This window comes from Nyctereutes procyonoides, unplaced genomic scaffold, assembly GCF_905146905.1.
Source record: "Nyctereutes procyonoides isolate TBG_1078 unplaced genomic scaffold, NYPRO_anot_genome, whole genome shotgun sequence".
Taxonomy (NCBI): Eukaryota; Metazoa; Chordata; class Mammalia; order Carnivora; family Canidae; genus Nyctereutes; species Nyctereutes procyonoides.
The window spans coordinates 10,949,703-10,965,330 of NW_026575128.1; the positions used below are offsets into that span (position 1 = coordinate 10,949,703).

At 41.3% G+C, this 15,628-nt stretch overlaps 1 protein-coding gene across 3 annotated transcripts in view; it reads right to left on the bottom strand.

Moving 5' to 3' along the window:
* Positions 1-15,628, bottom strand: part of ELAVL4 (ELAV like RNA binding protein 4) — a 126,710-nt gene that overhangs the window by 44,961 nt on the left and 66,121 nt on the right. For all 3 annotated transcript variants that reach the window (XM_055341868.1, XM_055341869.1, XM_055341870.1), the window contains exon 2: positions 6,965-7,205. In XM_055341868.1, coding sequence (XP_055197843.1) covers positions 6,965-7,205 — 241 coding nt within the window. The remainder of the gene's footprint in view (positions 1-6,964; positions 7,206-15,628) is intronic.

The following is a 15,628-nucleotide window of genomic DNA, read 5'->3' on the forward strand; positions in this document are numbered from 1 at the left end:
ACATTACCTTCTTCCTTAGCTCCTAGTCTCAATCAACCAGGTCATTCTCCAGAGAAGGGGGAGGGAATGAGGGAGGGAGTGTGTGCATGTGGGGGGTGTGTATGTATGTACTGGGGGAAGGAGGGGAGGCTGGGTGAGCAGGGAATTGGTCCTACGAACCAAACAGTCAGCTAAAGTACAGAAATAGAAAATCCTTAAAATACCCAGGCCTGATTCACATCCTAGGTAAAAATCCTTTGAGACATCTCTCCTGGGAAGTGAGAATACTTTCCTACGGTTATCTGAGTTTGGAACAGGGCAGAACCATCTGATAGGGAAGGGGAGATGAAGGGGAAGACAGCCAGGGGGCAAAAGGAAACCATCCCTGGTCTGTAATCCTGACTACTGCCATCCTGAGAGAGGAATTATGTGGAAAGAAGCAGAATGTACCTGTACAAATTCTAACCCTCACGGATCCACTCAGTTGCCAACCTATCCTGATTAGAAAGGATGGGAGGTCTCTGACTGCCCTGACGGGTGTGTTAGAGGCATAATAATTACGTGGTCTACTGTCGTTACTTAACATTCTGACATTTTCCAAGTTCCCCTTAATAAGGGACACCCCTGTTCTCCCATTGTGTCTCCACCAGGCTGCCAAATCTTCTCCATAACTATTTCCCATTCACCCCAACAAGAATCCATTTTTCTCCACAAGTCAACAAATCAAAATTCTTTCCTTCTTCTACATAGAAGATGACTACAGGGAGGTGACAAATAAAATGACAGATGCAAATCTGCCTGATTTTCTTATAAATTCAAGGGACACATTGCACTGTACCAAGCATGTTTTCAAAGTCAGCAGCAAAATGTGATGATGAAGGCTACTATTTCCTCTCCCCTTCCCATCACTAGTGGATATCCCTCTGATGTGCATGTAGAAAAGTTTATTTAGCTAATCAATATCTTGGGATTTTCTTGGATTATGCATAATTGAGGCTGGGTTTTCACTATGCTTAACTTTAAGGCAACATCCATTTTTAATACAGTGCTTGCAAAAGAAAGAAAAGGGGAACATAGTGAAGGGTATTTTTTGAAGAAACAAAATCTGAAGTTAAAAACTACTCAGTCTGTTTTTCCTTGTTCAGGTAAGCAGTGACCTGCTTAATTAAAAAAAAAAAATCAGGGGGATAGGGCAACTGGGTGACTATATGTTGGCAAACTGAATTTAGATAAAATGTAATCTTCTTTAAAAAATTTATCACCAGGGGCACCTGGGTGGCTCAGTGGTTGAGCACCTGCCTTTGGCTCAGGGCGTGATCCCGGGGTCCTGGGATCCAGTCCCGCATCGGGCTCCTTGTGGGGAGCCTGCCTCTCCTTCTGCCTGTATCTCTGCCTCTCTCTTTCTGTGTCTCTCATGAATAAATAAATAAAATCTTGAAAAAAATTATCACCAAGAACAGAACAAACCACCGGTACTTATTTTTTTTTTTAATGCATAGTACGCTCTTTTCCAACACAAGGATTTTGAATTCGAATTATGTTTTCCCTGAATTAAAAGTTTTCATTCCCTAGGTAATATAAGCTGCGTTGGTTTGTAAAGGGGAGAAATCAGTTGAGTATTTTTCGAGAAACTGCCAAAGATAAACTACAAATTGGACAACTCACAATTAGATAGTTCTGGGTTCAAGTCCCAGCTCCCCTACTTAGAAGGAAGTCACCTAGGGCTAATTACTCACTCATTCCTAAATCTGACTTTCTTCACCTATAAAATGACCGACTTGAGCATTACATGAAATTCCACCTACTGATCTCAGCAATAGTGCATAGTACGTGCACATAAACACTGGCTATTATTATGAGTCTCCAAGCAATCCCAATTTACTATTTAAAGGAGCTGCTCTGTTTAAAACCTCTAATATAGTGCCCAGAACACACATAAGGTGCACACAAACGTGCAAAAGCTGGTGCTATTATTTTTATTGTCTTTGCTGGCTGACGTAAGAAAGCATGCCAATAAACGCACCTTAGGGCTGAATTCACATTTTAGGAGTGAATTAAAAGCACTTTCATATTTAGAATTTTTCAGGGTCTTTTACTGTTTTATAAAGTTACCTCAGAAGTAAAACTCAATCAAATTCCTGTGGTGTCCTATAAATCCAGTTCCTTGAAGGTATACGAGGTAACTAAAGCAATCCACAGCCCTCAGCCTCCTTTCCGTCTTCAACCCAAGAGACTATATTCCACGCAGTGCCTCCTGGCCTAGGCCCCCTGCCAGCCCCTCCCCACGCCCTCGCCCTCCCCGCTGCCGCTGCCGCTGCCGTAGTCCCTGGCCCACATGTCACCCACTGAGAGGGACACATGGGATTAAGAGCATTTTCACAAATCCGAGAAAGAACATAAGTTACCCAGTGTCACCAAATCAAAACAGAGTTGGTTCCTTTAATTAGAGATGTGATTCCAGATACAAAAGTGGTGGCAAAGCATTCACCCTATGTCCACATTTTTTTGCCTGTCCTGCTTTCTCCACTGAATGAGAACATTAATTAAGCCAAAGACATGTCTTATGAAGAAAAAAATGAAAGAATGGGCTAGAGGAGAGGTTTAGGAAGTGCTGTCTTAGCTTCGTTTTTCACTATGCTTAACTTCACCTGGCAGTGCCGCTTCACGTTGGATCGCTGCTTCCAAAGAGCCATGTCCCAGCTCTACCTCCCGGGTCCAGAGCACGAAAGAATAAGAAAGGCTTTCATTCTTAGACTGGAAGTTTACCTCTTTACTTTTGGTTTCCTTCCCTCTACCTAAATCCCAACCCTATCTTTCAAACCTCTGCCTGCAGCTCCAGCTCACACAGACCCCACTCCTTTAACAACCTGTTCCAAATCCAGGTCACTCCACATATTCAGCTTTATAATGGATAATGTCCAGTTTGGACCACTCTGTCCTCAAAACCCTCCCTTGAGAGCTCTCACCTACATGAAATGGATAAAAAATGACCCTGCATGGGCACATGAAGAGTCACATCAAGTAAAAATATAATTCTTTTTGATTGCTGTGATGCAAATCATCACACACTCTAGATAGGCAGATCAAACTGTTGTACACTGATTTCTGGGGATTTTTTCTTTTGTTACTTTTTTCCTCCTTTCTCTGTTCCTTTGGGAGAGGGGTGATAACAAGATCGACAATTATTAAAATGTAATTTAGCATTCTAGCTCTGCTGGCTTTAAGAGACACCCTGAGCCACCTAACTGTATCCTCCCACCTAAGCCAAGTTTCCTCCCCTAAAACACGGAGCATCTGTAATGCAATCTCAAAGCTTGGAAAAAAAAACAGAAAGGCAGCGAAATTAAAAATTAGAAAGTAATTCAATTCTCTGCAGTTCACGGGAATAAAATAATTTCTATCAGGGATTTGGTGTTTCCTTGCTTGAGTTTCAAGGTCGCACAAAAGCTTGTGGCCCACGTACCACTTCCCTTTCTCTCCAGCAGTAGAGGCTGCAGGTGGATGAAGGAGAAAAATGAAGAACATGGCTTCACGTGGCCACGGCTGCACACGGAAGCAACTTGGGAGACGTGTTTTCTCTCCCTGGTACCTGGATTATCCTGATAAGTGTCCTTTCTCAATTGGAAAAAAGAAAATCTAATATCTCTGAGAAGATAAATAACAGAGATGTTCAAAAACACTGTAACAGAATCTTAAACCTGGCACTTTCAGTAAATTTGGTTCTACTCCGAAGGCTGAGTTGTATCCCCAGAGGATGATAAATATTGTTATCTCGGCATCCCGTTGTACACAGGAGTCTAGTTTAAAGGCATGGTGCGTTGGGTAGACTCTCCAGAGGGTGGCCAGCAACTGCTACTCAGAGGATCACAATGTTTCCTTGGGTTATGGGCTGAGGGTTAGGCGGGGGTCTTCACTTAACACAGCCAGAGGCATCCTGCACGCACTTCTCCATAAGATCATGCTTTTCCAATATGGGGTTGAACCCCAGCTCTACCACTTGGTAACAACTGTACCAGGGGAAGTTACTTGACCTCACAAAGTTTCGGTGTCCTCACTGAAGAAAATGGAGGCTGTTTCAGGTATGTTCAGTGCTTAGCAAGTAACTAGCATAGAGTAAGTACTTGCTAAATAATAGCAATTATGCACTTAGCAGCAAACATTTAAGTCCATGCCCAAACTTCCTCTATGTGTTCTCAGATGGAGAATTCATTGACAAGCCACAGCCAGGAGGGAACCCAGCCTACATGCAACGCATCAATGGGTCTCTCTCTCCTCTTCCTCTCAAAGTCTCTCTCTTCATTTGATAAGCCAGAAACTTTGAAGGGAATCCATTCTCTTCCGGGAGTGGTTTGGGCTGGAAAATCTTAATCTTGAATTCTTATCTCTTCACCACTTCCCACCCCCCCCCCCCCCCGATCCTCCCACTAGATATTTAGAACTCCTTGTAAACTTCACAGGATCGAGATGTATTGAGATCTGTAGGAGGTGTTGGAGGAACAGGGGGGACTGGGATGTTAAAAATCAGGGCAACAAAAATACCTATGATGTCATTCACCCTGACTTCTGAACCACCAGCAGCAGCCTTTCAACTTGTCTGGTATTACACCTCACCTCTCCCAGCCTGTGTTACCACTTACCACCAAATGTAGGCCTCAGACGGTCTCCCATTAGAGCGATTCTCACTCCTTCCCCACCTCCCCACAGCCCTAATCTCTCCCTCCTTCTCTGACTTTTAGTGTAGTCAATTAAACCTGAACAACTGGTGGATGGAGGAAATATGCTGCATCTATCGAATGGTACAGCAGGGACCAGTTTCACTGTTAATTTAAAATGCTAGAATTAATTAGGTAGTGTAAATGAAGAATTTAATAAGCGCTCTTTACAACCACAAGTTCTACTTTTATTAAACACTGCTACCAAATGAGGGCAAATATCTCTGGTCTCTCTATATTTCCTTGCCTCATTCTCATAAGTTCTCTGCAAATAGAAAAAAATTTTTTGTCTGAAATTTAAAAAATGCATAATTATAAATTTGTGCCTGAATTATATTTCTGCTCTCAACCCATAAGCTTCTTCTTTAAGCTCAGATGCTACTGTATGTCTCTGCTTGTGCTGGAGAGGGTGCTAAACAAACCAAAGTTGACAATTTTGGTTTTGTATACCAAATTAAAGGCTGTCTTCGAAGCTGTCACTCCTATTCAAATCCACTCGGTGAACTACCAAATTAGCATTCTTTCAGTAAAGGAATCTGCTTGTTTAAACATGTGTCTTTAGAAAACAAGGAACAACACCATGAATCAGTACTTTTCAAAAATCTCACTACAGTTCTAAGGGAATTCTTTTGAAAAGGTGATTAATAATGTTCACTAATATAGCTGGCAGAGTCCCTATTTAGAAGGTAAGGCTACACCAAAAATACATTTTCTATACAGGAGTGGGAGGAAGAATCATATGGTTAACTGGTTTTAATTTTGTTTGAATTATCATCCTATTATATAAAGATTATTCAGAAATCTAAACATTGGCTCTCTGAGAGCACAGGCAATTCTGTTAAAGGATGGATGATCCGGCGCTCGCAGATAAAATCACCAAAGCCCTGGCCCTATTTGGAGACCTTGATAAGATTTCTCTGTTCAGCCACTCTCCCTGTAACCTACTACCTGTATCTGTAATAGTAACATCTCCCGATTACTGAGAGACCGCTAGGCACTGGACGATACGCTAGGCAGTACCGTGTATATCCGGTCTCTCATTTCATCCTCACAATGAGCCCTTTGAGAAAAATATCCTTTTCCAATTTTATAGATGAGGAAATCATGTTTGGAGGGTTATGTGACTTTTATCTTATTTTAAGTTATTTTAGTTTCATGATTTTGCAAAGTGCCTTAATTTATATGGGAGACAGATTTACAAGCGAAGCAGAAGAACACATATAGCGACATGCACACATGTATGCTGGATTTCCCTATTTAAAACCAACATGATATATCTTCCTATTTTAATGATAGTTTCCTTTTTCTAATACAGGCTCATCACTTAAACTGTCCACCGAAAGGGAAACAAAAGTCAATGCTGAAAAATGCCCAATACTCCGTTGAGTGTGAATGATTTTAGGAGCGGAGCTCCAGAGAGCAGTGGCTGCACTGCCATCACGATGTAGCCCAGCAGTTTTCCAAGAAAATAGTCTCACTTTGAAAGAAATTACAGGAGAATGTTACCCCCAAAGAATCATAGTGTCTGGCAAACATTAGGTCCTCAACAAATGGTTGTCAATAAGGAAAAAAATTAGAAGCTAAAATTTCAAGTATTGAAGTTGTTTGGTTATTGTTTTACGTTCAAGTAAAAAGTCTCTGGCTTCTCACAGAGTATCTTCAAAACAAAACAAAATAAAACAAAATACCTCAACTGCAGACCTTCACTAAGCTTCTTCTTCCTACTGGAGTAGTTTTATTCCAGAATAATCTGCTATCCTTAGAGTGTATTTCTCCACAGGGACAATGGGCAGTGGTGATCTCCTTCCAAAGTCCACAACACCCCCCCCCCCCCAAAACACTCTCTCAGACACATGGAAGAACACTGGACACATACAAACCAAATGCTTGAGAATAAAGGAATAGATAAAAACTCGTGTGGAGTATAAGGAGGGCTGACGGCAGAACAGAGAACTATAGAACACAGGGAAGGGGTGGCTGATTGAGAATAAAAGGGGATGAAAACAAAGGATTAGTTCACAAAAAGTAAAGCTCAAGGAAGCTCCAACATCCTCATCTGCTTCCCAGTCCTTCCAATCTGCAGTCTGGTCTTATGTGGTTGCACACACACATGTGAGTTTACAACTGTGGACCCATGCCATCCTTGAATGCAGGCTACGCACAGCGGACACTCAGATGCATCCACCTCTGTGTACATTTCCGCTGAGGTCTGTACAGCTAATGGAACAATGCAGCTGCTAATCCTAATCCTAGGACATTGAAGAAGAGCATACCTGTAATTTTGTCTCTCACGAGTTTGCAGGATTCTATTTCACCAATGCTCCCAAAGAGACTCCTGAATTCCTCCTGGGTCATGTTCTGGGGTAAATAGTTGACTATGAGGTTGGTTTTGCTGTCATCTGTGGCTGCCCCTGTCTGCATGGGAGAAGGACAGTTTCTATTGTTGCTGGAGGGTCCATTGCTTGTATTGGATGTCGGGCCATTTGACACCTGTGGCTCCATGGTGCTAATTATCTAAATAAAAATAAAAATAATAAAAATAAGTCTCCTGAAATCTCAAAGACACAACTAAAGTCTCTTTCAAGATTTTATTTTCCATTTTGAAAAGAAAGAGAACAAGATAAAGCAAGATGGAGCAAAAGAGACTGGGTTGTGAACACAGCCAATTTAGAAGCATGTTTTTAACCAAAATGTTAAACTCCCCTTGCTATTTTTAGGCCAGCCCATAGATTTTGAACACAGACTAGAATGCAGTGGGAACTCTCCCATTATTTTGTTAATGAAAAGCTAATTCCTGTTTTCATTACACAATCACTCTCAGAAATGTATACTTAAGCCACACCAAATTATAATTAAAATGTAAAGTAATAATCATGATTAAAATTATAGTTCCATTAAAGCTGAAAAACTAAATATAGAGGGCTATGCTCACAAGATCAAATACAGTACCTGTTTATTAACTATCTCATAAAGTAAAATGACATTAAATTAAGTGGGGCCGTTCCATATGAGAAGAGCTTAGACTTTCACTGATGCTTAAGCACTGATCAAACTTCAGATTTCATAAGCACATGCTGGGGAGCTACGAAGTCATCTAATGATTTTTCTCCTTAGTTGCTCTATTACTGTTTCTCCTGGACCTCTAATAAAATAAAAAACATAAAGGAAGAGTTCTCTCTAGGTCTCCACCTTAGATCCAGCACAGCCTGAGGCTACCCTCTTAGACTTTACTCAAAAAGTCAATAGTTTAAATTTAAATTAAATTTGGATTCAAATAGTTAATTAAACAAAAATTGCCACAAATGTGTGAACTGTTCCAGGCAGCATGTATGGGGGAAAACAAAAAGAGATAAATAAATCTTAGTCTCTACCCTCCAGGAGCTTACAGTCTATTGAGGACACAGGCACAGGCTCCCAGGAGGACAATGGTCATGGAGTAGGGGAGCCAATAATCCTGCTTCACAGGATGGGATTCAGGGAAAGTACTGAGAAGATGAGGCTGGAATAAAGCTCTACATGGAAAATGGATTTGAACTCATATCATGGGCCTGGTTATGAAGAGGTCCTGTGTGGCATGACAAACATGGAGAATCACAAAACTGCAATGCCAGAAAGCACTTAAGGAAATAAAATCTAGTTCAAAACTCATGTTTGAGATGAATTCCAGAGACATCCAATGAATTCTGGCATCACGGAAAATGGGCAGAGTCTGGGTCTGCACCCTGTTTTCATGGCCCCAATGCAACCCAGCAGTCCCACATTTCCACTCTCTCCTATCATCATCTCTTATTCGTCCTTCATGATATGACCTCCATCACCTCTGACATTGGTCAATTCTTAAAAATGGAATCATGCTCTGCCATTCACTAGTTGTGTGACCTTGGGTAAGGGACTGAAACTCTAGGAGTCTTAGTCTTCTTCATTTGAATAACGGGAACAAGGCCACCCATCTTGCAAGAAAGCCTCTGAGTGGGAATGTAGTCCATCATCATTGATAGTCATTAAAGTCACTCTACCAATCGTCTGACATGGCTTCTCTCACTAAGTCCTCACAAAAAGGCAGTGAGGCATATTCTAATATTCTCTACATCCACAGATGAGGAAAGGAAGGCTTAGCAGACTTCTGATAACTAGCAGCTTCCATTATTATCACCATTTAGCTGCTGAGAGAATTTCTGGGGTATAAGCACTTTTATATACATGTAAAGTGTGCAAACCTTAAGAGTACAACTCAAAGAATATTTATAAACAGAACACAATTCACACCTGAGTAATCACCTTTCAGCTCACAATATAGAACATGACTAGCATCCCAGAAGCCTTTCTTGTGTCCCCACCTCCATCATTCATACCATCCCCCAAAGGTAACTGACTTCTAATCCATAGATTTTTTTATCTGCTTTTGAACTTTATATACATGGAATCACACAATATGTACTCTTTTATGTCTTTTCACACATTATTTCTGGGTGTCATCCATGTCGTTAGATACAGTGGTAGGTTTTGCCTCTATGCTGCCATAGCAAATTCCATTGTATGAAAATATCACATTTTATTTATCTCTTCTGTTGATAGACACTTGGGTTGTTTCTAGTTTTTAATTATTATAGATAATGCTGCTATGAACATCATGCACATGTCTTGTGGTTTACATATACACACATTTCTGTTAGGAATATTCCTGAGTCTATTTTTGGGTCAGAGTAGATGTATGTTCTATGTAGTAGACACTGTCAATATCCTTTTAAAATAGTGGCACCAACTTACATTCCCACCAACAGAGTATCAAAGTTCCAGTTGCTGTACATCCTCATCAATACTTAGATACTTTTTCTGGTTTTGTTTTGATTTTTGCTTATTTTCTCACTGAAGCAGAAGGGATAAAGTAAAAAAAAGAATAGGATTTTAGTCAAGGTTAACAGCTGACTTAAAACTGTGGATCTAGGGGTGCGTGGGTGGCTCAGTGGTTGAATGTCTGCCTTTAGCTCAGGTCATGATCCCAGGATCCTGGGAGCCTGGGAGCCTGCTTTCCCTCTGCCTGTGTCTCTGTCTCTGTCTCTCTCTGTGTCTCTCATGAATAAATAAATAAAATCTTTAAAAAACAAACAAAAAACCTGTAGTTCTACCACTTATTAGCTATGTGATCTCAGGCAGGCTACTTCAATACTCTGAGCCTCAGTTTCCTCTTTGTAAATTGGAATAAAGCCTCCCTTGCATGTTTCTCTTCAGAATAAATGCCTGGAGACATTATGACTATTATTCTTCATCATGCCCTACGTAGGTGTTACTCTAATTGTTTCCTTTTCTGCATGATCACAAATGGGAAATGAAACCAAAAGAGAGAGAGAGAAAAAAAAAAGAAGTCTCAAGAGGAGTCAGGGAAATAAGGCAGATTGAGGAAGGTGAGGAGCTTCTAAGATTCTTTACCATCATGTAAGTAACTTAAGTGGCTCCGCTTACCACATCATCAGAACTTCTTGGATTCAGGTCAACTGTGAGATTCTGGAAGGCTGGTCCAGACAGCAAGGAGAAAACAAAGGGTTTCTGAGAAGAATCTTAAATCAAGCTCTTCTCGGCACTGATAGAAGCTGTACCCAAACAAAGCCTCTTCAGCTGCTCTGTCCAGGAAAACATGAGGGAGATGGGCCCAAGGGAGGCACACGCTAACGGAGATGATGGCGTAGAGCATCATCACAGCTCCTGGCTGGGAGGCAGGTTTCTGCTCTGCCCAACTGCTGGGCCCCCTGGGTCTGAGCAGTGTCTTCATTTGCTATGTCGTCTCACTGCTTCACTAAGTCAGGTGTCCAGGCAACAAATACAAGAAACACTGCCAACTTGATAAGGAACTTTAAAACAGAATTTATCCAGCTCAGGATTCTGGGCTGGTAGAAGCACTGAGTACCCAACTGCTACCTTTTGATTTTATGGCAAAAAAGCCAGTCCCACAATCTGTAAAGCTTGCCCCCTGCTCTCCATCTTTCTCAGGTTACCCTTCTTATGGCTCCCGCACAAACACTTAGAAAATATCCTGCACTGAGGCAGCTTTTTGGGCATTAATGTTGGAGTATGAAGAATGTAAGTCATACCTAAGCATGCTGAGACTTTATGGGACCAGGACTATTAAAGGTCACCGGACAGCCGGCTTCATCTTTTGTTCACTGGATGCTGACCTCACAGACATGTGTGGTGAAAGCCAGCATTCATCCATGTGAACATCTCACAGGCCTCCCTGCTCCAGAGAAGCCCAGGAAGTACCAAGTCCACAGCAAAGTAATTTCAGTTCCCCAACAAGCTTTCTGGTCTCCTCACATCTTATGTGGATTTCCTAAATTATGCCGACTCCTGGAGTTGAGCCCCATGCATAGGTCAGCCGACCCTAATTGGACCCAAACCTCTGAAAAGAATCCGTGAGATGCAACGTTCAGTACCAAGCTACTTCCACTGACCAAACCTATAAACTAGGCCAAGTCATTCTTGGTTTATGGAAATGGAGATCTCTGCAGTTCACACACACTACACAGTTATCCTTTTGTGTATTCAGAAAGAACTGATGAAAATACACACATGCACAGAGTTTGCTCAATAAACACGTACCATTCTAAAGCTGAGAAATACTTGCAAATGTGTTAACATGCATTATCTAATAAGACCCCTCATTGGTCTTAATGATACATCCCAGATACAAGACAGGCTTTAAAAAAGAATCAGAAATAGCGAATGTCAGGATGAAATCTGACACACAAGTGAACCAAGAGGATTTTAAAACATTACTTGGAAAATAAGAGAAATTGCTAAGCTCTAAATATATCAAACTCAAGAATACAAAACTATAATATTTTAAGGTTAATGACACATCTAAAAGGAAGGACACCTGTAATCTCGACTTGGGAAACAGACCAGAGGTAAATGTGTGTTAGCAGGAAAGCATGTCCTCCAATAAGCAACAGAGGCTGCTCAGCAAGACCAGAACACTTCCTTCCCCAAGCCTTTGAAATTCTAACAGCACAATTTTCATTGCAAATAAATGTATCAGTTACTCAAGTATGCCTATGTACTTTCTTGAAACAGTCTGTGTGGGTCACATGGCCAACTTTGCAGCTGACCAGGTTCCAAACCCCTGACTTGCCCTCCTTCCCTCTTCTGAATGGCAATTAAGAACAGAATTACAGTGAGCATCCAGGATAGAGCATTGAGGAGGTTCAGTTGACGTCAAACTCTAATGGTTGTACAAAGCACTGCATTAAATCTTTTATGTTCCTGTGATATATTTTAAGAAACATTATACAGGCAGAAAATTTCAGGGATAAACTATTAGAGCAGTGCACAATAACGTACGCACTCAAATCCTGTCATTGTAAATGTCAATGGTTTGAATGACTAATTACTCACACTCAACACATTAACCTCACCCCCTCACCATTTTTTTTTCCGGCAAAATATACAACAAAAGCAAGAGGGAAGGCCTCACACATGCAGCTGCTGGATCGCCATTCATCATTTATCTCTGTGGAGGGAGGTAAGAAGCAGAGGCCAGGTTCAGCCTCTTTCTTAGGGTGCTCCTGAAAAAACCAACCCCTTCGGAGCATCTCTATTGCCAGAACCCCAGGTCCTTCCTGATAGCCCCAATTACCTGCCCAATCCCGTCTTTTCTTATTGTCCATCCAAGGTATCTGCTACACTATTTCCTGGACTTGTCAGGTCAAATGCACATAAAAAATAAGGTTTACTTCCACTATGGCTAGATCTGGGAATGTTAGATGAACAGAGATGGAGCCCTCGAATGCCAGGCACTGTGCCAGGCCCTGAGGATACAAAGACAACAAAGACAAAGAGCTGGCCCTCACTGAGTTCACGATGTGGGTGCATGACAGATATTAGAGAACATGAGGGACCACAGAGCCCAACTCCATAATTTAATGATGAGGAAACTGAGGACCAGAAAGGGAAAATGACTTGCCCAGGATGACAGTGCTAGTTAGAGCAAGAAATGGGACTTGAGCCCAGGTCTACAGACTACCTCACTTGAGTACACATGAATACAATGACAGGGTACAGTGTGACAGTGCAGTCATGGACATTTAGATGAGGTTTTACTTTTCCCTTTCTGGGGAGAGGCAGTGAGGGGTAGCCATATCATAAAAATGCACTTTAACAGACGTGTGGAGACATGTCTACCTCCATACTTTACTGAATATGGCACTTTACAGTTCACAAAGAATGGTGACCTGAACTCTGAGCTCCATAGCTCAGAGACCACATCTATTTTGTTTATTATAGCATCTCTTCCTGCATTAGAAGAGGGCCTGACGATTGGTAGGTTCTGGATAAAAGACTATTGAATGAATGAAAGCCCTTGCATGTTCAATAGTTCACTAAATCCCTCAAACAACTCTGTAAAGTACAAGCCAAAGAGGTATTAATGTCAACCCAATTTTACATATAACAAAAGAGGGGAGAACACTTACTGGGTACTTATTATATGTCAGGCATACCTTTAGGTACTATTTCAAATATAGATTTTAAGAGGCATTCATTCAAGAGGAGGGGCTGAATCTTTGGGTGACAAGGACCCCTTGAGAACCTGTTGAATGCCTTTGCCCATTCTCACCAGAAAAATGCACACACACATTTTATGTACACTAATGGCAATTCTTTGTCTCCAGATTGAAACCCTTCGGTTGATTCTAAGAGTAGCAATACAATCAAAGTGCAAAAACTTCGCTTCCTTCCCAATCATTCTTTTCATATAGTTTCTTGTTCTCAGAATTCATTCATTCATTAACCAAATATTTATTGCTGAAGGGTCTATATGCCAGAGGAGAGCTCAAGCACGACCAGAAGGCCAGAAGGCCCTTTAAGTTACTAAGCAAGACCACTGTAAATTTCTAAAAATGTACTTAAAGCAGCATTTAATATTTCTTCCACCAGCTCATGAAGTCTTCACAGTTCCCTCTGTTCCCCTACTCTTGACAGGCTTTCATTTGCTCAAATTTGGGGAGAGTCAGGCTGAGAGTTAGAGGGCTGGTCCTCCTAACCACTAAGGACAGTCACTGTCCTGGGCACCAGAGAGCCACATCAGAGGTCCTACCACAGCCCCTTCACCAATCCTATCCTGTTGGCCATACCGTGTGGCCTTGCTCCAATATTTTCCATAAAAATGGCAGTCCCAACAATAAACTGCATGGTCTTGCATTTATACATCTTAACCTACTTACACTCTTAGGATTTATTTCATGAGGCACATAAAAGGTTCTGGCTTTATGTTCTAGGAACCTGTGCTACTGTAGAACTCACTACTGAGCCTAGGGCACACCTCCTATACTCCCAGCAGTCCTCAACTTCTGGTTTTCTGGCAGAGGGGTGGTCGTGATGTTCAACTCAGGCAAAAGGATCTAGAGAAAAGAAACTAAGAAGGTCATAGGAATGTGATCCTTCTGTTCCAAATACTCTCCCCTCTACCTCCAGTGCCCTCTAAATGTCAGCATTCCCAGAAACTAGAAAGATGTTAATGGACTGTACTGATTGCAAACATGTCTCAAATGTGTACATCTGTGACACATACACGTATTTTATTCAATATTTTAATGAGTATTTAAAGGTGTTTTTTTTTACCATGTTGGAAGGACTTTTGAAAATTTATGTATAAAGGCTAACCCTTATGTAATAGAACAAGCGCTCCCGAGAGCATGAAGAATAATGTTTACCAAGGGCAGTCACTGAATCGAACCATTAAAGAAATAGATTTAAATTATTCATAAGAACAAAAATAAAAGTCCTAATTCCCTTTGTAGGCATTTCCCACTTAACCCTTATAAAATCCTGACACGCAGTATGTTAGACTCTGGTGGTGCAGCCCAGACTATTGCATCTCACCCGCCTTTCGAAAGCCTGAAAAACAAATCCCCAAAGTTAGAAAATTACACAGCAGGCTCTGTGTTCCTGAAGACAGATATTATTTTTAGGAATAATTCCTCACTTCTCTCCTTGCTCCTTGAAAGATACTAAAAATGTCCTTACAACCCCCCAATTTCATATTTTTTAAAAGTTTCGTCCGTCAGCTCATAAAATCCATACTCTCCCCTCCTTCTCTTCAAGAGGCTTTAATTCGCTCAAGTCCCTTCAGATTAATATTTTTTTCTAAATGCAATGCTTTCCTGGTTATGATTCAACTGGGAAGGAGACACATGTTATTAATGGGACTCAAGAGCAGGGCCGAGATTGATGATCTGATCACTCTAGGAAAAGGGAACTTGGGAATAGCTCCCCCCGACCCTCCCACCCCACCATCGAAACCAAATTACAGGTGATGACTCCCAAAGACCCTTGGAGCAGAAGAATCTGGCTGAAGACTGTACGTATGTCCCTCAAAACCATTTGCAGCAAGTTTCTGTAATTCTGCTGGAAGGTAGCTAGAAAACTCTAGAAAAAAAAAATTCATTCCAACTGGGGAAAACATGCTGACAGTTTAATAGTACCTTTGGGTAGAGGCACAAATAACCTGAAGGACTTATTTACTCTAGGAAGTTATGTGGCAATAAATTCTCAGCATATCCTTAAAACAAGTGTGTTCAATTCAACACAAGTTTATTGAATGCTATTACAGACCAAGGCATGGTTCTAGGAATCTGGAAAACAAAAATAATTTTGTCCTTGCCCTTAGAGGGTTCAAGACAGGAGGATGAGAGAGGAGGGCAGGTAAACAAATTATTAGAGTCAATCGCATATACCCCTTCCTTTATGCAGTTGCCTCCAGAGTTTCTCTAATGACTCTCCCTCCTTGCCAAAGAGCACAGACAGGAATACACCCAGACATGTCCTGACACTGAACTGACCGTCCTGTTTCTGGTCTAAATGCTTACGTCCTAAGCAAATGACTTCGTAACAAGGAGGTAAGCTTGAGGCATTACTCCTTTGAAACAGCATCTTCTTCACTGAAG